This window comes from Lipophrys pholis, assembly GCF_963383615.2.
Source record: "Lipophrys pholis genome assembly, chromosome: 2".
NCBI classification, from domain to species: Eukaryota; Metazoa; Chordata; class Actinopteri; order Blenniiformes; family Blenniidae; genus Lipophrys; species Lipophrys pholis.
Genome location: NC_137636.1, coordinates 3,474,908 through 3,496,936, shown reverse-complemented (window position 1 = coordinate 3,496,936; position 22,029 = coordinate 3,474,908). Strand labels below are relative to the sequence as shown.

The following is a 22,029-nucleotide window of genomic DNA, read 5'->3' as shown; positions in this document are numbered from 1 at the left end:
CCTTTCCTCTTTCCTCTCCTGAAAATCCCACAATACAGAGCTAATTGGACCATCAGAGCTTTTTTTTTTAGCTCAAAGTTGTTGGGTATACAGGCAGTTGGTGAGCACCCAAGCACAGTTGTTTTCACGCTACACTAGCATCACAGCAGAAAACAACTGAGCACACTGGGATCACCTTCTAATTGCAGGTGAGACGGCATAGTTTACTCATCGAACCTAGAAGCTCCAACGATGTGAAGTATTTGTGCCTGTTTGACAACTGTTATTGCTGGACGGCTGGGTTAGAGCATCTCCAGAACTGCAGCTCTGGTTGTTGGTTAGTCCTGGTCTTTAGTGGTCACACAGTATCTGTCACACTGTTCCAAGGAAGAAAGAAGAGGTGAACCAGTAAAAGCAGTCATGGATGGCCAAGTCTTATTGATCGAGGTTGGGGAACAGACTGCTGCAGAATTTAAAGCTAGTTCTCTTACAAACCTTTCAGAATTCATAATAGCTTGTTGGGGCTGCAAAAAAAGGAGAACCTACTGTAAACGATTGTATGCAGTATGTATGCAGTTGGTCATAATGATATGGCTCTTCTCTGCATGTTGCCTGCCGTGCATGTTCTGTATATATCTGCCGCTGGCGTGCATGCTGTTCCTGCGCCACGCAGCAGTGGAAAAACAAATAGTACACCCGGTGCGTGCAGAAAAGCTGAAAAGCAGTTACAGTACAGGTTTCCTGAGGGCAGCTGCATTTGTTGGCGGGTTAATGAATACCAGAAACAGGCTTGTGTTGTTTGGGGAGCATGATAGATTAAAGAACGATTGGCCAACGATTGCTGTAGCATTCAGTTCCCAACAACCCCCTTTCACCTCCCACATGTATAGCCCATAGCTCAGAGACAACCCATCTGTTTCTCCATTCCCAGGGTGAAACCAGCCTTGACAGAACTGGTTAAGCAGTATTTCAAAAGTGTCTTTTTTTTCAGGGGGTAGGCACAGTTGGTTTTGTGTAGTTCCCTATCTATCAAAAGCTCTGCCTCTGAGCCTCTTCCTCACCTTAGACTCTTATTATCCGTCTTTCTCTCTGAATCTTATTTCTACTCTCGACCCCCCCCCCCCCCCCCCCCCCCCCCTTTCTTTTTATTCCACCCTCCTCATTTTTAAAAGCCACATGCTCCCAGCCCGTCTGGCTCAGTTGCACCCTGCCAGTGAAGGGCTTTTTATTGGGCTGAGATTGAGTGCAGCCAAGCAGGGCCTGGCGAGGGCTGAGGCTGGGGCCAGCCTCGCCAGCCCCCATCTCTCCCTCCCTACCCTCCCTGTCCCCCCTCCCCCTACTCCACATGCCTGTTCTGGTCTGGCCCTGTCGCCCAGAAGGAGATTACTTGTCTCTGCTGCCCTTAATTGCCGACAGCAGCTGAAAAGAGCCACAGAGAGAGAGAGAGGGAGAGGGAGAGAGAGAGACGCTGTGGATGGAGGAGAGGGAACAGTGTTGGCTTGTTGAGCTGTTACTTGACAAGCTTGGACTCAAAGGTTTGTGTTCCTGCTGTCAGACCCTGGCCCTGTTTTAGTTGTTTTTTTCTTATTAAGATGGATGTTGTTTTCATTGAATGCTGATCATAACTCATGGTGTGTGCACTGCGCCGAGATTGGGGCCGTTCATAGAAAGGAGGAAGTGTGTTGGCAAAAGGGCAAACGGGTACGATATGCATATGAGGTATTTTGAGCTGGACCCATCATTATAAGGACATGTGCAGGTTGGAATTGGTGATAAAAGGAACGGGGGAGGGGCTGGTTTTCAGATGGTCATGATAAAGCAGTGTTTCAGGTGCGCCAGTTGTAAATCACTGTTCGTTTCAAGTAAAAGCCTATAAATAACGCCTGTTAATAGATCGGATGGGGAATCTGGAATTTGACCAGATTTTACACGTTAGTTTGAGTCTCAAATTGGTGGCGCTTTGTGATTCAAACACAATCCTCCCACACTCAAGACTTAGGACCCGTTTACAGGACAAGTGAAAAGGCATAGTACCATGGAAACAAAAGAAAGAAACGAAATGAAAGAAACGAAAGAAATGCTGAAAATTATGTAGTTAGCATACCAGGCCACGAGTTGGCGCTGTTGGTTTTTTTTGTAACGAAACAACACACACATGCAGAGAACAACACTTTATATACACTGACAATGGGAATACACAGACGTTCGTATGGACAAATGACCAAGTTGGATTTTTGTTACGGCGACTGTCAACGATAAAAAACTATAAAACTACAAAAGTTGCGTTTTCCCCCGTTTCCACAGAGTTTTGGGTAATAACAATCCAACTTGGTCGTCTATCTATAAGAATGTCTGTGCTCTCCCATTGTCAATGTTTATAGCATAATGTTAGTAACATTCTTGTTTTCAAAATGTTGCTGTATAATCGCGAACATTTTCGAAAATCAAAACGCAAAATGAAAGCCCCAAACATGCACCCAATCAGTGGAAATGTAATTCATTGCCTTTTGATCTGCTGTTTTGGAAATGTCGGAAGTCTGGCATCCAACCAGAATCTGCTTCTAGGTGAACCTTCCCTGCCGTTCCCTGCTGGTGAAGTGGCTTTAATCAGAGTTTCTCCCTCCTTATGGTAAAAATAGTTAATCGGGGGGAGGAATAGGTAGACCTCAGTGGATATCACTCATCTAATCACATCCAGGACTAGTGCCGTCTTCCTGTCCTCCAACCCTCGGTTACTCTTCATTGCCAAAGGCTTCCTTCCAGCAGCAGGTGCCCCAGCTTCTCTTTTTACCTTTTTTTTTTTTTTTCCCAATGAATTTGTGAATTTCATATTATTGCAGTTGGTTATTGTCGAGTCCCCTCCGGCTCGATCCCAGCAAATTAAATAGTGGGCAGTTTTATTGAATTGACGGTCTCTGCAGAGGTTGTGGTGCTGCATGAATTTTTCACCTCTTCTATTTGGCTGTTTAGTGTCTCGCGTGTCAGTCTTCATTCAGCCGAGCTCCCGATGAATGTTTTGAATCTATACTTACGGCACGTCGGCCACAACCCTGCTTCCAAATGTATTTTCCATACTTGGGGGTACATCCAGAAAATACCCCAGTTTGAATTCCTGTGGTAGATTTATTTGGCAGCGTCTTTTAAACATGAGACGTAACCACTGAGAGGGTGAGGCTTTAAGTGATCAATGCTAGACTAAATTAGATAATTGAAATAGATTATTGTGCCAAACCTGAGCTGAAGTATTGATTATTGTGTGAGAAAGCTGCTAACTTCCTGGGTCGCCACAGCGGATTTGAACAAGCTTTACTCCCGATGCCCTTCATTACACAACCTGAGCATTTGGGGGTTATAGGTCGCGCTCACAAACTGACAGTGGGCTCGAACAGCCTTAAACTTACTGTTAAGTACCGTGTCAAAGCTACGCAGATTCTCCGCAGAGACTCTGAGGCTGGGATTGGGCCGCTCTCCTACGTCATGGGGCATGTTAAGAAACTCCATATATGCAGACGATGGTGTAGTAAATCAGCACTTCATTGGAGAAGCGCTGATGAATTCAAGAGCAAACAGCACACATTGCCAAGTGGTACGACCGTGGTTTGCAAGAGCAGTAGCAGCATCTCAGAAAAGTCGCATTTTCCCCAGTTTCCATGAAGTCGGCACGTTTACAAAAAGATCCACCTTGGGAGACGTTTTCAAAAAGTTCCATCTTCAGTGGTTTCAAGCACCATTGTCGTGTAAACGCACCACCAAAACGCAATGGAAGTTTCCCGTTTTCATTTGAAAACGTCGTCGTCTAAATGTAACCTTAATATAGCCCAGATCTGCCCTCGGACAAAAACTCAACTATTTCGACCTAAATACAGCCGGTGTGAAAGCGCTCAAGACACCTTCTAGAATTTCTTCAAGGCTTCTGCTTCTCTATGTTGGGGAGAGTTTGTCCACTAGCATTTGACTGTAATGTTTTGGCTGATGGGAGCGAGGGGCTGTATCCTTGGGAGAGGGGGACATAGCTGGGAACCGTGGAGCAGATTCAGAGCAGCAACGCATTCCCCATCTAGATTTCAAAGAAATGTTTGAAAATACTGGCTGATAATAACTTTGTTTTGAGGAATTCTTTCCATTTTTATACTTTGAGTACTATGTGCATCTTTTTATTTTAGTGGAGTTGACTCAGGATTTTAACATTTATAGTTTCTTTAGCACCAGTGAAAAATGTACATTTCCTTCCTGTTGAACTCTCAAGTCTGTGATCGCAGATCTAATAAATGGGAAAACACATGATTGATGATCAAATTTCTGAAAAGTTGGCACCCTCGTGAGGTTAAGGTGTATTTGTTTCCATTTCCTGAAGGCACTTTGGAACGCAGCCATTTATTCAATGTGCATTTCCATTTTGAACACAAGCCAAATGGCACGAATGTTTATGAACCAGTGGAAGCCTTTCATCTCCTCATTGTCCTGCCTTTAACTGCAAAAAACTGAAAGCAATCAGCGAGTAATACGAGATGTTTTAATGCCATTGATCTGCACACAACTTCATATCTCTGCTCATGGTCAAAACATTTACTGTTTTTATTTTCTAAATGTTAAATGACAAGAAAACGGCAGTCGTCAAGTATCAGAATCTATTTCGCTTCCTCTTTTTCTTGACTATTCAGAAAATAATAAACCTGAACAAGACATTCAACATGTCAAAAGTTACAAACCCCAACAACTAATTGACAGCACATGAAGGAAAGACAAAAAGAAGTAGACAAAAACAAAACCAACGTACAAATACAAAATATCCAATGCAAAAAACCTAAAGAAAAAACCTGCCTAAACCTAACAAAAGTTGAAAATACAAAAAAAAAAAAATCCCTCCCAATTAAAGCAAAGCAGAAAAAAAAAATCCCATCATCAAATTATTTCAAAAACCTTGAAAAAAGAACATCAACAAACGGACGAAGCAAAACGAATGATGGAAAGTAGAAAAATCCCACAACAATAAAATGCAAATGCCAAAAAAAGGAAAATATAGCAGATAAACAAAAAGTCAGATAAGGGTGAACCATGACAGAGTGTTGGTGTTTCAGTGGCCTGGCCACTAGTGGTTAACACAGTGACGGTTGTTTGAACCTGAATAACACGTCTTAGTGCCACATTATGTAATAATGTAATACATTTTATATTTTTTTTATATTTATATTATATAATAACGCTGAATTTTTAATCTGTTGCATTTTGTTAAAAAATTCTTGAATGTATTTTGTAATAAACTTTACCACATTTTGTAATAACTTGTTACATATTGCAACAATAACAGTTTGGGTTTTTTTTTTACCAAATGTGGCAGATTATTACAAAATGCAGTGTTATTACATAATGAGGTGAAAATATATTACATATTGCACCGTTATTACAATTATTATTACAATGCGGCGCTAAAATGTCTTCCTAAACCCTTCAGTTATGGATTTCATAGCAAACATAATGGATTGGTCACTTCTAATCGGAGCTGTGTGTTGCTGTCAACATTGGCGCTTCCTGGTTCGAGGTCTTGCTTGGACTTTATGGTTTAAAAGCAGTAGTTTATTCACACAGTTTACAAACACGTCTGAGGTTAATTAGTGGCTCTAAGGCCCGCTCTGCATGAAAACGGGTTTGCGTTTTCTTTTTATACAATAGCTTGTCTGTTGAAGTTTCTGTTTTGAATCTGAAAATGCTTGTTGAGTGTCTCCATCGTTTTGGGCGAAAAGGACATGACAGTAGAATTGTAGTGCTCGAGACCGGTCTGTAAAAGTCCTGGAAGTTGGGCTTGACTCAGAGTACATCCACACGACGTAAAAAAATCATCTTTTTCCTCCCTGGCCTTCTCCCAAATAACTTCCGTCCACACCTCACTATGAACACGGCTCAACACGAGGCTTCAGTGCATGTAGTACACATGCCAGGCCTTTAGGGGCGCTGTGACTCACCAAACACAACAGAAACGCAGAAGAAGACAGACCACATAGAAATATAGAAGTAGACTCCTGCACATAAACACATAAACCACTATAAATTACTCTAGTTTTATAGGTCTATGGCCCCGCTCCGCCTGCTTCTAGCTTCTGCAGCTTGTAGTCCGTGATTGTTGTGGTTATTAGGTGACGTTGCGGACCGCGGTGGGGGGAGGAGGGGGGCGATTATGTCATCTTTTTTCCCCGGATGATCGTCTTTGCCAACTTTGCCGTCCACACCCCGGGGGGTTGGATGGCACGAGCCGGGGTTTTAGAATTTACCCACTCTGGGACCCGTGTTCAAAAAACCCTGTCTTTGGGCTCCTAAAGCACCGCCTCATGTGGATGATAGGCCAAACAGAACTCGTTTAGATTAACCAATTTCCTGGTGTGGACGGCCTCTGAAAGTTTTGGGCCACCCCCTCTGTTAAAGGAGACATATCATGCTTTTAAATCCTTCCTTTTTACATATAAATCATACAGTTGTGGTCTATACAACGCGAAACTGCAATGCTTGGGTCTGAATTCCTCATTATTATAGCTCCACAGGCCCCTTTTCTACCCCTTTTCTGATGCGCTTCTGAGAGCAACTCGTTTTGGGGCGGTCTCTTCAAATGCAAATGACACACTTCATACCCCGCCTCCTCTCCAGGTTGCAGAGGTCACACTCGGTTCAACGTCACCCTGTTCGGCCATCTTTGTAGTTTGATAGAACAGATACAATTATCTAGCGGCGCAGAAACTTTATATTCACACATTATTTACAAAATGTCAACAACGGAAGATTTGTCCATCCAGCCATACATGTTGGAGCCAGAGTCGGACCCGGCGGAGCGAGATGAAAATGACGATGATGCACCTACAGAACAACGTCTTCATATGGATGTAACGCAATGGTGTGTTACTATATTTACACTAACTTCTCCATCCATGCCCACTACTACAATACTGCCTGTATTACAACGACTATTTAACACAGAAGTTACATTCTAATCTAAAACGAGCACACAGCGCTAACATATGAAGACGGTGCAACTGCTAATGCTAACAAAACAATGACAGGGACGTCTTATCATCACACTTTTTAGCGTTATATCCAGCTTACCGAAGTGCTCTGTTCGTCGTCTCCATAGATAGAAGGAACTGACCGCTCAATCAGACCAAGTCTTTCGGCAAATCCTTCTTTATACTGGCGGAGGTTGCTGAAGCAGTCGTCCTTAAAGTGATTCGCGCACACAAAAATGACCTTACCCACAGATGTGGGTACATGTCTGTGAAAAATAAAACTCAACCAGGCACTTCGAAAAGGTTCTGATGCTGGGAGACGGTGTAACGAAGCTTGTGGGTTACTACATCCAACAACCGAACATTTCGACTTATCCTCTCGTAACTTCGGTTGGACTACAAAATCGCAGCGAGAAACAAAAATGGCGGATTGCTCGAAATGTCGATGTCCTAATTTGGCAGTTCAGCTGAGAATACTGTGACGTCATTGTTCAAAAAACGTAATAGAGAATAGAAAAATCGAAACCGATCGCAAAATATGACCAAAACAGAATATAAAGATATCAACGGAGCACCTGAAGAGACTACTTTGAACTTTTCTGTACTTCTAAACACTCTAAATATACAACAAAATGCATTTAAGGGCTAAAAAAGTGGATTTAGCATGATATGTCCCCTTTAAAGCTGAATGCTCTCGCCCTGCTGGACTGGTGACCCGTTTAGATAAAGTGGGACACAAGATGGATGAATGGACGCACCTGAAACTGCAAGCTATGATTTTTCTACAGTGCAATCAAGATAATAAAACCTAAAAATATCCATCCGGTTACATGTACATGTTTGTGAAAGCATGCATTGAGCAGAGATAAGAGAGAAACCTTTGACACATTCTCACGCTGCCCAAACGGTTATGGCAAAGGGAATAAGAGATGTTGAACGTTGTGTACGGTGAGGCAGTCATGCAGGGGCTGAGAGCTTTCCTCTGTGCACAGCTCTCGGTAGGTGGTGCTCTACCCAGAATGCCTCGGGGCTGTAAGCCTGACACACCATGCTAACAAACTGGCACACTAACAACTCAGTGGGCCAACACCGAGTCACGTGACGGACTCTGTCACCCGTAGTGTGTTTATGTAAATTCACTCAATAATTTCTTAATCCACCACCTGTGTTTCATAACAAGCTCAGCTTTAATTGCATTTGTAAGCAGGTCGGCTCCCGCTACATTAGATCGGTCCTGATGAATATGGAGGTGCTTTGGAAACCCTCTCTGTCAAACAACCACAATGTTTCGTGCCCTTTTGATTAAGGTGGAATGGAAACAATTAGGTTGTGGGGGAGAGGTAGGGGAGGCAACGCAGCACATTCAACAGCTTTAAATGCTAATTAGCTAATGGAGGATGAAAGAGAAGGCAACTGGCGGGGTCTCACATGAGCACACTCCAGCTCCGGCTGCAGCCACGCTCATTTTCATCTGAATTCGGCAAGACCACCACCATTTTGTCTCCTTGAGTACCACTGACAATACAGCCATCTTGTGTAACCAGATAATTTGTTGTAATGACCTCAAATGAAGCTGAACACATCTTTTCAGGAAGTCGCTCACGCAGGTTTCTCCTCTGGTTTGCAGCTTTAATCTCCGCCTCGGTCTCTCTTCCACAGCGAGGAAACGTCTTTCCTCCTCTTAAACCAGAGAAATGTTGTCATGGTAATTAAGGTTCTGGATCTTTCTTTTTGTTGTTTTCTTTTGTGTTTTTTCTCGCTCAGTTACACCACTTGTAAACACAATCCCTCTCTAATGTTTACAGTGACAACACCAGCCTCACTATTGGAACAGAACAGACAGTACTTCATTCAATCTTTTTAGCAGATTTCCTCACGGAAATCAAACATCCCAGTAGAATTAGAGACGTGGGAAAAAAAGAAATAGAAAGCTGTGTATTAATTATCCGCCCATCTGTCTTTGATAAGGCTTTATCCTATTCAGGACCATCAAAGCTGATTCTGCTTCCAGTCATCAGTCCCATCGTGGAGCAAACTGCGACAAACAATCATATTTAAGGTCATAAATTAATCTTGATTTCGTGTTTTGGAGGAAATCGGAGTACCTGGAGTAATCCCATGAACAAACGGAGAGAACATTCACGAGAGTCAAACCCAGAACCTCGTCTCTCGGAGGCCAGATTGCTGACGACACCAGATGGAAAACTGAGTATTTACACATGAAATAGTTCAATGCTACGTGTTAATGCACAGTGGTCATATTGTTTAACCTTGTGACAGTTCAGGTTATTAGACACAGAACATAGCAACAAATCTGGTTATCTGGTGGGATTTTTCATGCCTGCTTTTATCACTATAACTCTTGAGACCGTTGATAATATCTAGAAAATTCAAGAGCTACCAGAAAGCACAAGAATACAACGGCGCGAATATGCTAGTCGTCATGATTACCCCATGATCGTCCGATCAAAAGCATTCCGCAACTTGTCACGCATTTGGAACACAACGTTCTCAGTTCTGTCAAAAACACACAGGGGTACTGAAAAACGGACAAGCTTTTGGAAAATGGAAATGGAAATTTTTAATTCAAAACCTGCCTTGGCCCGTGGTTAGCTGGGATTGGCTCCAGTGCTCCCAACCCTCAAGTGGATGAAGCGGTATAAACGATAGATGGATGAAAGGGTCACTTATAGAGCATCCATCCATCCATCTGGTAGTTTACAAGCTTGGTTCTCAAAGCAGGTCGTCTTCTAATCCGAATGTTGCTGGTTCGATCGCCCATCTCGCCCTGCACAAGTGCTGAATAGTCTTCGGAACGAGACACTGAGCCATTTTGCCAATTACGGTTTAGTGACGTGGAAAACAGTTAATGCTTCAACCCGAGACGTCGGCGCGACATGTCGGAAAACTGCTCCTGTTGGAACAGGCGCACACCTGCAGCTCAACACACTGTCGAGAGAAAGTGAAGTGAATTAGCGCATTCTTTGGATTTTTTTTTTTTTTTCCTTTCCGGGAGTTGACGTAGATCACGCTTGTCAGATGGCTAAAGGGATAAAATGTGGAGGCTGCACCGCACTGCAGCGTGGCATGTTTCACTTAGAAAACATCTGGTCTCCATTACAGATGGTAAGCTCTCTCGGTTTCTCTTCGGTGAGACACTTGACCAACGTTTAGCTTTCCGTTTGACAGGTGATGTCTAAATGACTGAGGAACACAAACATGCAGCAGGATTTGTTTTGCTTAGCTCCTTTGTTAGGTTTCAAGAGGTTTTCACACATTAACAGTGAAGAAAGTTGGTGAATCCCCTGAAAGCTGGTGCGGTCGGTAGAGCATGGCTCTAGGAAAGGTGGTAGTAATTTGTCTTCCAATCCTTTAACACCCATCTTCATCATCTCACATGTGGAAATGTCCTTGGTGTTTGAGCCCTTTAAATGTCCCCCTTCTCCGTTGTTGCTATTTAAGTAAAATCCATTTACCATGTAAAAGCTATTGATAATAACTCTTCACCTCTAAGGAATTAGTGCAGAGTGCGATGGAAGTGCTCAGGGAGAAGCCTTTTCCCAGCATCATTTATTCTCTTAATCTGATAAGAAATCTATATAAAACAGTCTGAGGACAAAACTATTACATATTTGAGAAAAAAATATTTGTGTTTATAGCATAAGAGATCAAATTAAATATATAAATTAAACTTTAATGCAAAACCACAAGTGTGACAGTTGCAGATTTTATGTAAAGACTTGCCAGATATTTTGAATTGAAAGCTTCGAAGGTCCTGTTTACACAACGTTTTCAAGTGAAAACATAAAATGTTTGTCTCCTGGGACGTAGTTTTAAATTACCAGTCACCTTAATTACAATCTAACTTGGTCGTCTGTCCATACGAATGTCCATGTAATCCCACTGTTAATGTTTATATTGTATTGTTCTCTGCCCGCACAATTTCAAAAAGAACTCACAGCGCCCACTAGTGGCCTGGCATGCTAAGGTTGGTTTTCAACGTTTCTCCCATTACCATGGAAATCGACATAATTTTCCAAATGTTGGCATGTAAACATGAAACTTTGCTGAAATGAAAACCCCAAAACAATACATTTTTGAAATGTTGTGTAAACATTTAGACCTAATAACATTATGGTCTAATGTTGAAAACCTTCAGGAAATCTGATATTTCACCAAAAATTACTATTAAAACATGTGAAACTCCTGTTTTGCACAGAAAAACTGCAGATTCCACATAAAATCAGTGTTAATTTTTTTTTATTAGGAATGTGGAATATCATTAACCTTATTTATAACAATGACATTTCTGGACTCGCGACCTTCACTGTGTTTAACCTCTAATAAATCACATGTTATTTCCTTCAAGGACAGTCGGGGGAATTTTCTAACCTAATTTAATAGAAATCACTCTGCCATTTGCCACTGAAAGTAGCCATCGAGGGACTCGTCCAGGATCCCCACCAAGGGCTAACGACTCCAAGTGTTTACATATTTTATCATTACGCTCAAGTCCACTTTAATCTCCAAATCAGCGTCTCCATCATCTCTCCACCGGCTTGTCAGGAGCCGTACAGACTCTGTCGATTTGCCTTAAAAGCCCCAAATTTGTCACAACCTTCAGGGCTCCTGTGAGAGACTGTGAAACAGAGAGTGTATGTGTGAGAGGGGGGAGGGACTGAGCGAGCGAGCGAGGGAGGAAAAAGCATGCTGTCATGAAGAGAGCCACTTCCTGGCTGGCTAGATGCAATCATGGGCACTATCTGATAGCGCTGGAGGAAATTGGATGAGCTGAGAGCCGTTGGCTGCCAGTGATGGGAAAGATGACTCCTTTGTCACTGTGTCAGTCAATTCCCCACTCTCACCTGAGAGACCAATCAATAACACCGGGGGGAGAGAGCTTTTCTCTTGTCTTTATGCCCCTGTATGCTGTAGGCTGCTGTCAATTATGAGCTGTAAAATAACCTCTCCTTCACAGGAATGCGGCGCGTCGTCCGTCATGCGGTATACACGCACGTGTTCCGGAGGAGGTCTCGTATGATGAATTCCTGCAGATTTGAAAGTGCTTTTTGTCGCGTCTGCACAACATGTCGCAAATTTATTGTCATCGTGACATCAGCATGCGTAAATGCAGAGATTGAGCTGCGCTGAGCGATGTTTCTATTCATGTGGCACAAATTCCAGATGATAACACTTAAAATATGAAAGTTAAGTGGGATCAATTCAATTCACTCACTAGAATTTGACCATCATGTAAAAAAACCTGAACGGTAAAGACGTCTGTTATTTGACCAAACAAAAGTCAAGGCAGAAAAAAATGTACCTCTTTGTATTTATTGTAAATCATATTGCTATCGCCATGCTAAACAAGTTTATTGCTAATAATGTGTGGTTTTTATTCAAATCTGATTTGTAAAATGTTTTTTAAAATGTACCTGATCACTTAACTTGATTCATTTTTGAATATGGAAGTAACAGAACAGTATGAAAAACTGCAACAAGATTTGTAAAATTGTATTAGTTATATCTCTGCATCCGTAAACATACAAATAGAAACATTTTTTTGTATACATGTGGGTATTTTTGTGTGTGTGTGTTTGGATTGTGTGGATGAGTTTGTATAATACACTAATACACACAGACCACAAAGACATAGATGAGTTATATCAATTATATATAGAAAAATAAACACAAACTGTTTTATAAATGGGATTGTGATTGGTATATTTGACGACGTAGACACACACACACACACACACACACACACACACACACACACACACACACACACACACACACACACACACACACACACACACACACACACACCGAGATGAGAGTGAGAGAGAAAGACTTGGATTCTCACTTGTTGTACATTTAGTGTCATCTTTACTGCTCACGAGTGCTGCAGCTGCTCTCATTAGAAGCTGCCTCATTAGTCGTGCAATTATAGCGGCGGAGACCCAGCGAGACTCATAACTATCGGTTCCTGTCAGGCATGTAGTATTACATCAGGCATGGAGGACATGTAGCCCGACGTGGGCGTACAAACAGACCCTCGCTGAATGATTCATCGCCGCCACGCCATCAGGCGCTTTAACATGTCCTCTCTACACAATATGGACACGCTCCTCCGGTGTAAGGAAATGCTAAACTGTTCTTTTCATCATCTTCCCGCAGTCCCCCGCTACCTGTGAGGAGTCTGCCTCGCCATTCGTCTTCATCTGCACCAACCCCCAGGAGCTGCTGGTGAAATTCCCCATGAAAGGGAAGCACAAGATCTGTAAGTCCTACTTCTTTCATGTCGCGAGGGGGGAAGTGGAGTGGGTGAAATTAGCCTCAGCCAACCAAGAACCCCCCCCCCCCCCCCCCCCCCCCCCATCAACTCTCATCTCCTCCACATTTCTCTGCTCCAAACACATGCAGAAACAGACATGAGGAAGTGTGATAATGTCGGGCACAGCTCCTGATTGCTAGATTTTCCATTATTAAAACAAACACACACACACACACACACACACACACACACACACTGCTCCTGTCTGAGAGCCATCTGTAAAGACAGGATTTTGCTGTCAGGTTGCCTGGGGGACACGCCAGGCCTGGATGTGCAGTGTTGTTGCTGTATTGTGTGATTTATAATAGGACTCAAACACATTTTCCCTCCGCTGCCATAGCTGCTCCTGCAAAATGATGTACCTGCAAGCTCTTTTGTTAATATTTCAGAACCCTCTAAACACTTGAGAGGATCGTTTATGCAGCTGTGACTCTTTCAGATCTTCTCCGATCGATGGAGGAGCTTTTATTTTTTTGGGGCGGAGGCCGTACCCTTTCTAATACTTCCAGTGCAATATTGTCAATGTGTCACAACAGGTACGAGGAACAAGTCTTTCATTCTTAAGTTTAAAGGATCACTTGATGTAAATTGTACTTTATTGTGATTGAAATTATATCCTTGAAAAAAAAAAGCACGTTAGAGTAAATATAATTTGATTATAGCAACATATTTTTTATAATGTTGCTTTTAAAAGAGCAAATTCGATTACATGATGTATGAAGTTCTTAAAATGACCAATAACAGTGATGTGGGTATTTGTCATTCTTTACATCCATTCATTACAATTTTAAAAGATCACATGCTGTGATAAATACTCAAGTAACCCAAAATACAACTTAACTACAGTAACGTATTCATAGTTCAATACTTTACAATTATAAAATGAGCAAATGGTGTAAAATATTCTTCAGTATGAGTAAAGTTACTTAAAAAAAAATACACATGAGGTACGATGACAAAACAATATTACTTAGGAAGATGTGACAAATTATAATGAGCTTCAGTAACTATTACAATTTCATAAGAAAACACTATCAATTGTACATAACTATGACCTGAAAATGAATACCTGAAAAAGCCATTTTCAAAAAGTTGCACTTCCCTGTTTCCACGGAGACAGAGTCGGAGCATTTTCTAAAAGTTCCATCTTGGGCACAGTTTTCAAGAAGTAGTGATTTCAGTGGTTCAGAGCCCTGTCGTTGTGGAAACGGACACCCAAAACACATAAAAGTACAAGTACCCTAGAATTTGTCCAAAATTCATGTTGTATTTGTATGTTGTACTTTGTTACTTTCTCTCCTGGTTATAAAACAGCTGGGTTGCTTTCATACAAGTAAATTTAATTTCCCTGAAAGGAAATACTTTGACATTTCGGGTTTTCTCTGCAGGCCGACGTTGTTTCACTCACTTGGTTTTAATAGTCCGTCTTATCGCTGCGCTCACTCTTCTGGAAGTCTGTAAATTCAGCCTTTATCTCTCTCTCTCTCTTCCTGCTACTCTACAAATTTCAGACTTCTTTTAAATGGTCTTTAATTGATGGTCTTAAATAACCGGCTGATCCGAGTGAAACTTGCTGACTCACACACTCTGTACCTGCAGTGGTTTATGAATCAGCGCTTTACTTTTTATTGGTGGTTTAGATACAGACCACTTCAATTCCCAATGTAAATGATTAAACACTGATAGATTTTTTGTCGCGTCCAGCGACCCTCGGCAGAGTAAGCAGTATAGACGATGGATGGATATTTGTACTTGTTTCACGCTACCTGCAGCCAGCTGCCACCCACTTTATTCTTTATCGGGTTTTGAATGTTGTAAATCGAAAAATAATAGAGATAAAACAAAGTAAGCTGCACAGTAGTGGAGTGGTTTAGTGTCTCATCAGAATTTGCAAGATCCAAACAAATCAGTTGGTGAAGTGGATCGTCTTTCCATCCCAAGGTGAAAGGTTCAATCCCTGTGTTTCACCAGAGCCATCTTCTGTGGCTTTGGCCACACCCACCACCCCCAAAGTGTACAATCAGGCTTTTGAGGCCCCGGTTACGCAACTTCAAGTGAAAATTGGAAAAAAACACAACTTTTCTGAATTGCTGCTACTTTGCATGCGCACCACAGGTGCAGCAAGTTGCTCTTCTGCACATGCTCAGTAGATGCACCGTCGCATCAATGGCCGGCCTCCAGAGTCTCATGACTCCCAGTCCAAATTCTCCTGGGACTTTTATAGTTGAAAAACATTTACATTTTCACTTGAAACGTTGTGTAAACGGAGCCTCAGCATCTTTTTTTCTTGACTTCTTTTCTGTTTAAATTTGTGGCTTATTCAAGTGCGCTCAATAGTCTGGAAATTACGGTAATTATTCTTACCATTCCTTGATTGAGTGCATGTTCACAGTGTATGAGCTTTAGTTATCGAGCGCATTGATCACGACAGGCTCCCATCGTTGCACGTGAGGCTGGAATTCCGATTGGTTATCCTGACCCGTGCTGACCTGCACGTTCCAGTCCGTCTTGTTCCTCTGTCACCATCGAGCTTTTCACTCTCTCACTCTATTGCTCTCTCGCCCTCCCTTCCACCTCAATTCCCACTGCATCTCATGGGTCAAGGCAGCGCTGCTCATCTTACTCAGGGGGGCTTAGCACGAGTATTTTTTGCTCCTCCAGCAGCTTACATTGACGAGATCTGCTTGTCACCCACATAGCCAACCATCTCACGCCTCATCAAGAGGAGCAAGAAAAGACATGAGGGCATGTTTTACCTCCCAGCACTGCACTGTTTTGTTGGGATGCCAACCGTGTTTTCATTGGGTCAATCCTTAATGTAGGTGTATTTTGATATTCACTGATCGTTCTCACCACCGACAGTTGAAGGGCATAACACTGACAGGGGTTATAGGGAGAAAATGAACCATTGTCTTTCAAGTTTATAGTTAGAAGCTGGAAAATGGACCAGGAAGAAGATTTCCAAAATATGTTTGTTAGATCACTTGAGGGATCAGAGCTGCTTCAGCAGCTAAAGGGAGCCTGACACAATACTAAGTCATAATGTCATGGCTGATCGGTTTTTGAACAAATTACCTCTCACCCATGTTTATAGTATATTGTTTGTTACATGCGTGTATTTGTTTGTAGTTTCATTGCAAAAACAAACTGCTCCAACTCATGGCCTGGTACGCTGACTACATTGTTTTCAGCGTTTCTGCTGTTTGCGTGTAAACCGACATCGTTGCCATGTAAACCCAAAAAAGTTTTCAGGAACAAAAACGATGCGTTTGCATTTGAAACGTTGCCGTGTAAACGGGGCCAGAGCGTTGGTGGCATGTCATGTGTGAATATGGAGAATGAGAACACAGAGAAGAGAAAGGTCTCCCAGCAGTTTAAACCTAAAGCAGCTTAAATAGAAAATGGTCCAAGCCCTCACCCGTTATCAACATGGAATGGAGGTACTTCAGGCATCTGATTAGGACGCCACCCCCGGTCACCGACCATGTACCCGGCACATTGCCCGAGAGGTTGACCCAAGACCCCCGGGAGATTGAATGTGTCCTGGCTGGTCTGGGAGCCATTCAGCATCCTAATAAAGGAGCAGGAGGACGGCTTCTCGTCTTATTTGCACTCCGTATTGTTGACTCAGCTGGAAAAGAAGGTGGATGGATCACCGGCAAAAGATTTGCATTACTTTAACCGTGGTAACATTTAGAATTACAACATAATAGGATGGATCTGACAATTATCTGATAACCAAAAGCTGCTTCTGTCTCCAGCCGGATGACTTTATAGATAACACACTCGGCAAAGCAAACTCGGGTTGATCAGTCGTTACCCTGTGGAGGAGTCTGTGACATTTAAAATGACATACAGCCCAGGCTGGCTGCTGTAATAAGGGATGAGCATTATGGTTTATAGTCACATCCTGTGAGCAATCGTGTGTGTGTGTGCGTGTGTGCGTGCGTGCGTGCGTGCGTGTGCGTGCGCGCGATTGAGCGTAAGCTGAAGGTCAGTTCGGGTGTTGAAAGGTATTTGGCACTCTGACATAAAACCACATTTCCTTTCTCTGTTCCTTATAGCCATGCTTCACTCCCCCTCTGTTTTTAATAGCCTGACATCCTCTGTATGAAGTGGTTATGTGCACACCGCTCAAACAGTCACACATAAACCATGCACTCTCGTACTTCATACATTTAAACACGCCGCACTCGTTCACCGTAATATAAACGGACGCGTCCCTGTCAAAGACGGTTCCATAAAATTACAGAATTCTCCAGGTGTAAACACAGTAAATTATATAAAAGCCAATTATAATCCTCAGCAGGTTATAACAAATGACTGTATTTCACTGTGATGAGAAAATAGGACGGGTCACAGTGGACAGGTCATTATCTTGTGGCATGCAGGGCTGCGTGACTGAAACCTCTCCGGCTCCCCGCTGATCCTCAAACCAGTTGGATGCATCACAATTAGCCACCAAAGGTGTTCGATTTCATGAGCAGTGTTGGGGTCAGCGTGTGATCAGAATATGCAAATTACCCTAGTGGTAGGCTACCGGAAGGTTCTACCCTGTCAGAGGTAATTTACATATAAACGAATCGCCAAACAGAAGTAAATTGTTATTTACGGGTTGACAATTACTGATCACTAGCGGTAGGCCACCAAAGTAATGGATTACTGGAGTAATAGATTACTAAGGTAATGTACCAAGTGTAAGTTATGCAAAGCTATAAAGGTTGATTGGAGTAAATAGTCAGTTATCGGCCAACAGCTTTGAGCTAAAAAGGGTCGCCTGACGGGAGGAACCTCCACGGGGTCCAATCGCGAAGGCGGTCCACCAGTGGCACGACCGGTCAACAGGCGTGACGGGTCACTCCTTTGTTGACAACTGCGGGTCAGTGGCGTGACCTACCGAAGCGCCTGTGGACCCACAGGAGGCGACTCGCTGGAGTAACCGGGGAAAAGCTCAAGCTGCGAAGGCGTCACAAATGGCTATTGACCTATCAATGAACAACGGTACTTGATTACGAGTGATGATTAAATTACGGAGAGCAACCTATGATTCAAGTTATCAATGAAACAAACCTGCGATTTGTAAGTCAATAACTGAGGGGAGGCTGAATTACTTCGGTGGAGTGGACCACCGAAGGTGATCTGCAAGTAATTTAGAATGGATTGTTAATCAAACAAGTTTGGTTATTTATCTAATAACAATCGGGAGTAATCAAGGAGGAGTTGGAATTAATTAAGTAAAGTCGGGGTTTACTAATTAAATACAATGAGTTATTTGAATGAGCTAAACCATTGAAATTGAATTAAATGCAGTTAGGATTATTAATTGGATAAACTTGCGCTTTATGAATTAATAATACTGGATAATTGGATGCTGAGATGCACGAAAACCACTTAAAAATGATTAAAAGCACTCTTGAGTATTAATTGAATAAATTGACTAATTTATTAATTAATAAAGCATACAAATTATCTATCTGCAACAAAAATAAATGAACAATAGCTTAGAGACAATTCAAGTTGTGATTAGGTTAACTGGGTAACAGATCAATCAATAATAGTGCGGGTAATTAACCACAGAAAATGCGATGAAACACTTAAAATTATTTAAAAGCAATGCGGGTTATTCCCGTGGAAAACCTGCATTCATTCGCCAACGCCTCCTAGGTGTGTTAAATTACCCAAAGCGTTAAAATCATTGAAATTGATTTAAACCATTCAAACTATTAATCAATTGAATATTACCGTTACTTAATCAAAGTCGGGGCACCAGCTGAAGTTAGGGTCTTAAACGAAACATCAGTCTTAAAAAAGAAAGTTCAATTAAAATGTTTAAATTATTATTTCTGATTGAAATGATAATCGCAATTTAACTGAAGCAGGAAAGGAAGGCTGTAAATCCGAGCACTGACTGTTACAACCAGCAGTTGTCGCTGAAAAGCACACAAAAACCACCAAGAATCGTTCAATTCAACTATTAAGTGTTTATTAACAAACGTCTATTCCTAAATCATCAATCTATGAATCACATCTAATCAATAAACATCAAGCAAGATCTCATAAAACAACACAATACAAAACAAAGCCGGCTAATAAAGTGTGTGTGTGTGTGTGTGAGTGTGTGTGTGTGTGTGTGTGTGTGTTCGAGTGTGGGGGAGCGATGTGTGTGAGTGGGTGTGTGTGTGTTCGAGTGTGGGGAGCGATGTGTGTGTGTGTGTGTGCGGGTTTGTGGAGCGAAAGGGGCGTGACTTGGTGAGAGGGTAATGACCACGAACGTCCACCAGAGGGAGGTAGACGTCGGCGGTCCGGTGTAATCACCCGATCTGGCCACTAGGTGCGCGTCGGCGCGCGGGGCAGTTGTGATGACTTAATGCAACCACCAGATGGCGGTACGAGCGGTTGCAATTACCCACGCGACTACCAGAGGGCGCCAAACGGCTCGGCGACCCGGCGAGGAAATCGATGTGATTACCCACCCGGTCACCAGAGGCGCTCGGCGTGCTCTGCCTGGGATAGCGTGACGTCACTGAGCTCCGCACGGGCCGTAGCCGTCGGGAGCGCGCCGGATTCCTTGTGGCCGAGAAATCCGAGCCGCAGTGAACTACACACGGTCCCAGGGACGCACTGAAAGGAGGCGCTTGGAGGCAGCGGCGGCCGTACCGTGCGCTGGTTAGTGAACAGGGAAACAGAGGAGAAGAGGAGAGAGAGAGAGGAGAGAGGAGGGGGTGTCTGACTGTGTACACTGACGCGACCGCCTCAGCTACACGTACAGAGTCCAAAAACGGCTGTTCAGGCAGATATGGACTCTGGGAGCAGAAGCGTGAGCTGAGGATGAGGAGGCTCGCGCGTGCGTGCGATGATTCGCGTGGATGGCCGTCCACGCGTAGACACAAAAGTACTCAGAAACAGGGATCGGCGTCCCAAAGTTACAAGTACCAACAATAAACACACAGCAATAATAATATCACGTTATTCTAATTCCTGCCCAGACTCTAAGCCTTACTTGGTTGGACGAGGGGGAAACGTGCTTCCGTGGCCAGGTGAAATCCGTCGATTTGTGGCCGCGGGCGGTTCTCTGGCGTCCCAGAAAATAGAGACCTGACGTGGACTACGGAGGGGAAACCCGTAGTGTGATCCGAGGGGCGATCAGCAGCTTCTTGCGATGAGGGGGGGAGTGAAGAAGCGATGCTCAGGTCGGTCTGCAGACGAGCGTGCGGTTGCAGCGCGCGCTCGGGGTCCGGAGGATGCAAACAAAAAAAAGGAAGAAAAAAAAAGAAGGGGAAACCAAAAATAAAGGGAATTCCCGCTTTTCTTGAGCTCGTCCAGCGAGGTGAAGAAAATTCAGGCCCGGTCCAGGTGCGTTAACACGAGGCGCTTTGTCTCCTTACGAAAAGGTGCGTCTGGGTTGACGCGATTTCGTTTTGGAAGAGGCTGGATCTCTTCCCGGGCCTGAATTTATACCGTTATGATGTCTTCCGGGCTCCCCGCGGCGTTGGCCGTGGTTCAGCCAATCCACGCGGGGTTGGCTTGCGCGTCACCGGGCCGGTGACCCGGTGATGACGGGATTTTGGGTCCCCCTGCCGTCGAGCCGCAGTGCCGCAGCTAGAGGAGGGGGGACCCGGGGGCCCCCCCAGGGGGGGGTCATGTGATCAATGGCGAATTTTCCAGGGTTGAGCACATGGTTTCTTTGTTCTCAAAGAAACGTGGCTCACCCCCCTCCTCGCCCCCCCCCCCCCCTTCCTCATGAGGGTGAGTGAACAAAGGATTTTGGCTCCAACATCCCCCCTTTGTTCCGAAGAGTGGGATGCAGGTCACAGTCTTTGGAGCAAACCTGGGCCGAACAATCCATAGAATCTGTGAACGTCCCCATGTCCTGTGAAACATACTGTCCTTCTCTGTCCACCAGTTCACATGTGAGGTTATTTCCTGAGCAGGCTGGGCTAGTCTGGGCAGGCTAAGGCTAGTCTGGGCAGACTTACTATTTCTATTCTAACTATCTAAGCACACATACATTTCATTTCTTAAGGGTCGTCACCAGTGAACATGAAAGAGGTAGGAAAGGGACAGGAGAGTGAGAAATAGGAAGGGAACGGGTGGTTAGGAAAAGGGTTAGTAGGCCGTGCCTTCACCTCTTGGTTGGGTGAGGGCTGGCCTATTGTGTGTTTGTGGATGGGCCCACAAAACGTGGCGAGACCAGGGTCAGGGAATCCAGTCGGGCCTGTAGTTTCTGGATGTACTTGTACATCGCGTACGCCACTACGGCCGTGATGATCCAGCCACTGAGCAACATTCCGAGCGCTGCCATGCTGATGGGATGGTCTTGGTATGGGTGTCCACCTGCCCGCCTAGGGAAAGTGGCTGAGAGCCCTGTGGGCTTTAAATTGAATTTAATCAATTTGGTTCCCTCAGCCAGAAGCTGGCTTTGGAGGGTGGCATCAATTGTGAAATTGTGCCCGACGAATGCATCCATCATCTCAATCTCCACCTCGTGTCGGTCGGCATCGAGATGATGGAGGATTATGTCGTCAATGTGTACTGTAGCCCCTGGTGGGACATTGAGGAATATTGTTTGATTGGGCAGGGTGAGCTTGGTGGCTATATCATGGCGGTCGTAGGACATGGTCGCTTCAGAATGAGGTGTGTTGACGAGCCATCGACTACCTGCTCTCTCTACTCTGGTCTCGGTTCCTTCATCTTTGATGGACAAACTACCTTGACATTTCTGCT

General features: G+C 43.8%; 1 protein-coding gene across 2 annotated transcripts in view; it reads left to right on the top strand.

The window, feature by feature from the left end:
• The window catches only part of trip4 (thyroid hormone receptor interactor 4), a 131,118-nt gene that overhangs the window by 31,334 nt on the left and 77,755 nt on the right, over positions 1 to 22,029 (top strand). For both annotated transcript variants that reach the window (XM_080493417.1, XM_080493416.1), the window contains one exon: positions 13,149 to 13,251. In XM_080493417.1, coding sequence (XP_080349543.1) covers positions 13,149 to 13,251 — 103 coding nt within the window. The remainder of the gene's footprint in view (positions 1 to 13,148; positions 13,252 to 22,029) is intronic.